Here is a 4,541-nt window from a genome sequence, read left to right as displayed (position 1 = left end):
GCGCCCCCCCCGCGGCCCCCGCAGCTGCCGGGAGACGCGGTCGTTGGCGATGACTTGGGAGAGGGGGATCCCAAACGTCTGGGGGCAGTCTGGGGAGAAACGGGGCAGAAACGGTAACGGGCAGCGGGAGGGTGCAGGGACAGCGCGTAAACCCCGCTGGGTGCGGAGGAAGATCCAGAGGGAAGCCAGCGCGGCAGCCTGTAACGCCCTGTAACGCCCTGTAACGCCCTGTAATGCCCTGTAATGCCCTGTAATGCCCTGTAACGCCCTGTAACGCCCTGTTCCCCCCTGCTCCTCCTCCAGCTCCCTGGAGTGCCTGGAGGGGCGGGATGGGAGGAGATCCCCAGTGACCCCGGGTGAACACAAAGCGGAGCTGCTGCCCCGTGTCTGTGGAGGCTCCAGACATCCCCAGGGACACTGGATGCTAAAGGCTCTGAGCAAATCACAACCTCCGGTTTGCTGCAGGGTTTGAAGCAGCGGGACTGGGGCAGAACGGGCAGACAGAAACATCCCTGCAGGTGCAGCTTTCCAGAGGCTCCTTCATGCACACAGACCTTTGGTCCTCAACCCTCCCAGCCCCTCTCGTGCTGGTGCACGTGTCGTTAACCCCACTCTGGAGAGGAGCAAACCAAGGTGAGACAAAGTGGCTGAGTCTGGGCACCAGTCCCACCAACAGCCACTGGTTCCCCTGGAGAGCAGGGACTGAACCCCCGGTGCCAGGGGGGCTGCTCACCTCTCTTCTCCTTTGAAAAGCTCTCCAGCTTCTGGCGGATGGATTTACTGCCCTTCGGTCCATCTGCTGGAGAGAAGACACCAAAGGTTCTGTATTGTCAGGCTGGTCCAGGGTGGTGTCTCCATAGAGACATTTGCCTCCCTGCAGCCTCAGAGCCCAGGCAGGGGCTCCTGGGTGGGCAGGGGGACACTGAGGGCCAGGGGGGTGGCACAGGGTGCATCAGCTCCCTCAGGGAAGCCCCCTGAGATGGGCCACAAACATCCTGCAGGGAGGAAGGGACCCTCCCCACCCACGTTCCTGGAGTTGGGGTGTCCCACCACCCCACCCAGCTCAGACCACAGCCTGATGAAACTCCTTCACCAGAGCCCCCCAACACCTTCCCACCAGCTGTGCAGCCCAGCGACCCACCGAGCTGCAGGCAGGACATACAGGCCATCCAGCAGCTGGTGCTACAGAACAGGGTCAAAGAGAGAGGCAGCTGATGTTCCTGGCTTGCCATGTCCCACCAGAGGAGCCAAGAGCAGCCACCAGCAAGTGGGTCCTGACACGAGGGAGCAGTGGGAACCCTCAGCTGCAGCTCATAGCTGTGCTGGGCCCCTTTGAGTCCCATGGCTGTGCTAGACATGGCTCTGTGTTACTCATGGTGTCCTAACAATTAATTAGTGACTCAGAAAATGACCTTCATTCATCCTCAGATGTCTAGTCTCAGTTCTGGGAAAAAGGAATACAGCCCCAGAAAAGCTTTGGTGACTGTTTTGGAGAGCACAGACAAATGCAGCTGTGGTCAGAACACACACAGCCAGGAATCCCAGCCTGGCTTAAGGGAGTCAGGGCCCTCCTGGGTATTCCCTGAACGTCAGGGCAGCAGCCACCACATCTTGGTGCAGCAATGAACTGAAAATTCCACTGCCCATCCTAAATCCAGGACAGATCATCCTGTTCTGGCTCGTGCTCCTTATTCCTAAGGAATTCTCTTCCTAGACACGGTTTGTACCATTGTTTGGGTTATTCCATGTGATCTAGCAGGGAGCTATGAACGTTGGTATGAGCAACATGTGCACAGAGGAGCAGCCAACACCAGTGACTGAGCTATTGCCTTCAAATGACCAGAGCAGGCAGAAAAACCTGGAGACAAAAACCACTCATGAGGAAACAAAAGGGCAACAGAACTCCTGTGCTCCAGCCCAGGCTGGTGCTGGGGACCCTGAGCTCCCTCTGAACCAGGAGTGAAGCTGGCAGGGGTCAGTGAGGCCCCAGCTGGGTGCTGGTCTGCTGAGCTCTGCAGAGCAGCTGGGGGGACACAGGCAGCTCCAGGAACCCAGGCAAGGGCTGGGTCTGTGCAGAGGAGCTCAGTCCCAGTGGAGCTTCTATATTTATCCACCCATTAACTTCAGTAGCACGTCTCCTAGCCTTGCAGGAGGCCCATCCCAGCATCAGGGCTGTGTGCTGGACATCAGTCCAAAGCAAAGTTTGTCCCATCCCATAGGCATTAAGACAGTCCCACTGGGAGGCCTTGCCAAGCCACATTGCAGCTGGTTTGGATTAGGGGGATCAGGGCAGACAACAGGCAAGGTCACATTCTCACACTCCTGTGGACACACAAACCCTCCTTAAAAGGCTGATGAGGCCTTTGAGGCTCAGACCAAAGCAGGGAACAGAAAATAAAATGCACCAAAACGTGTCATAAATGTCTTCCCATGAACATCATCCCAAGTTGTGAAGTGTGGGAGAAGGAGGATGGAGCAATAACAGCCCAGCCCTCCCCAACCATCCTGCCCCATCCTCTACCTTTCTCCAGGCTGAGATCCCCAACCAGCAGCTTCTCCTGCAGCTGGTAGAGGGCAATCTCTTGCAGACTGGCTCTTTCCAACTCGGAAAGGCTGTGCAGGGGCACAGGCTGCATCTCGGTGCTCTGTCCAGGCAGCAGGGCTGAGATCACCTCTGAAAAACACACATTTACAAAGAAAAGAGTCAGGAGAACATACTGGAGATGCTGGAAACACCACAGGGTTCTTTGCAAGTGCAGGAGACACTTGGCCAAGGAGTCAGCCCATTCCTGGGGTCCCCAGCTCCCCTCACACCCCCCTCATCACACCCCTGCCCTCCAATGACCAAGTCAAGTGGCCCAAACCTTTGTGGTTTTTTTCATAATAAACTTCTCAAACCTACAAGCAGCACATGTCCCACCAAACAACATTTAGGGGGCTCTTTTCTCCACAAGCTCTGCTCTGCCTTTCCCTCCCCATTTCAAACTGGTTTATTTCTTAAGGTCATACTTAACACTGAGCTTCATCCTTTGTCAGCCAGACATTCCAGCACCAGCCAGGGCTGCCAAAGCTTCACCAACACCTTCACCCCAGCACAGGTCACTGCCAAACGCCCCATCCCCGCTGCCATGGTTTTGGGGAGCTCTCTGTGGGGTGCAGCCTCCCAGAGAGAGGGTCCCTGTGTCACTGGGACTGGCTCCTGACTCCTCACGCCCCCCTGCCCCCAGTGGAGGGTCCCCTCCTGTCCCCAGCACAGGTGTCCCCCCCACCCTGTGACACTGCCCTGGCACCCAGCAAACCCAGCCAGGGTCCAAAGGGCAAAAACCAGCAACAAACAGAGACAAAGCAGCCAGGTCACCAGCATGCACACGGAAAACGTGGTCAGAGCATGACAGGATCCAAAAGGAGCCTTCCCAAAGAGGGACTGAAGGCAACCATGGAAAATAAATGCCTGGGAATCTCCTGGAGCCCGGGATGAGGGTGAGAGCAGCCGGAGGGTGACGAGGCACAGGCTGCGGTGCCGCCCCAGCCCCCCCGCCCCGGCGCTGCCTCCCCTGCCCGGGCTGCCCTTCCCCGAGGAGTTTAGGACGTTACATACATTTCTATTTATAAATGTATATATATAAATACATATATATATATATATAAGAGCAGTTACAAGCTCCCCAAATGGGCACACCAACAAGGGAATTGAGGTCTGGACAAAGATATTCTGGAAAGCTCTGCTGTTTATCCCAGCGCGGCCCTGGTGACAAGCAGGGGACACCCTGTCTCCGAGCTGCCTGGCACAGCCCAGCACCTCAGCACCACTGCACCCGGGGTGCCCACCTGGGCCAGACAGAGAGTAAATCCCCCAGGAAGGGCTGGTGCAATCCTGCTTACCCTGACCCAGCCCGGGCTTGGAGCTCAGGGGGTGCATCAGCAAAGGGGCCAGAGAGCCTCAGCACCTGGGTAAACCTGGGGTGAGGCACAGCCCCTGGGAGCTTTTTCATTAATAAACTATGGAAGCACAGGCTCAGGAGCAGCTGTTCAGGCTCTGCAGGTTGCCCTGGCTGCCCTCCCCTGGCTGCCCCTCCCTGCCCAGCTCAGCCCCAGCGCAGCGCGGGGCTCTCACAGCCTCCTTTTACAGCAGTAAAACAAACCCAGGGAAGGAAGCAGCAGCCTTTTAAGAATGTATTTTAGCTGCTGTCTCAGCATCTAGAACTAGAGAGGCTGGTTTAAACTAACCTAACCAGTCCTACCAAGTTTTACAAATAGAGACCCTAAGACACGAGCCCCCTGGGCCAGGCTGGGGGGAGAAGGGGGCCCAGACACAGCAGAGCTTTGCCAGCACACACTTCTGCCCTCACCAGCTCCGTGGTCCTGCCACACTAGGGACAGCAGAAGTGGGCATGAGCCAGAAGGCAGGATGTGAGCAGCTCTGCTGGGATGGACATACGGCCCCAGGACAGACACAGGGAAGGAAATTACCTTCTGCAGGTGAAGCCCCCAGCTCTGGGCTGAGCCTCTTCCCAGCCCCTGCTCCAGCTCCGGGGATGTGG

General features: G+C 57.2%; 1 protein-coding gene across 1 annotated transcript in view; it reads right to left on the bottom strand.

Moving 5' to 3' along the window:
* ARHGAP36 (Rho GTPase activating protein 36) overlaps nt 1-2,636 on the bottom strand; it is an 8,586-nt gene extending 5,950 nt beyond the window's left edge. Inside the window, exons 1-3 of the mRNA XM_010003474.1 lie at nt 2,522-2,636; nt 734-799; nt 37-89 (exon numbers count right to left, since the gene is read on the bottom strand). Coding sequence (XP_010001776.1) covers nt 37-89; nt 734-799; nt 2,522-2,636 — 234 coding nt within the window. The remainder of the gene's footprint in view (nt 1-36; nt 90-733; nt 800-2,521) is intronic.
* Between the last annotated feature and the right edge of the window lie 1,905 nt (nt 2,637-4,541).

This window comes from Chaetura pelagica, unplaced genomic scaffold, assembly GCF_000747805.2.
Source record: "Chaetura pelagica isolate M959 unplaced genomic scaffold, ChaPel_1.0 scaffold938, whole genome shotgun sequence".
In the NCBI taxonomy this organism is placed as follows: Eukaryota; Metazoa; Chordata; class Aves; order Apodiformes; family Apodidae; genus Chaetura; species Chaetura pelagica.
This window is presented reverse-complemented; position numbering and strand designations above follow the sequence as displayed.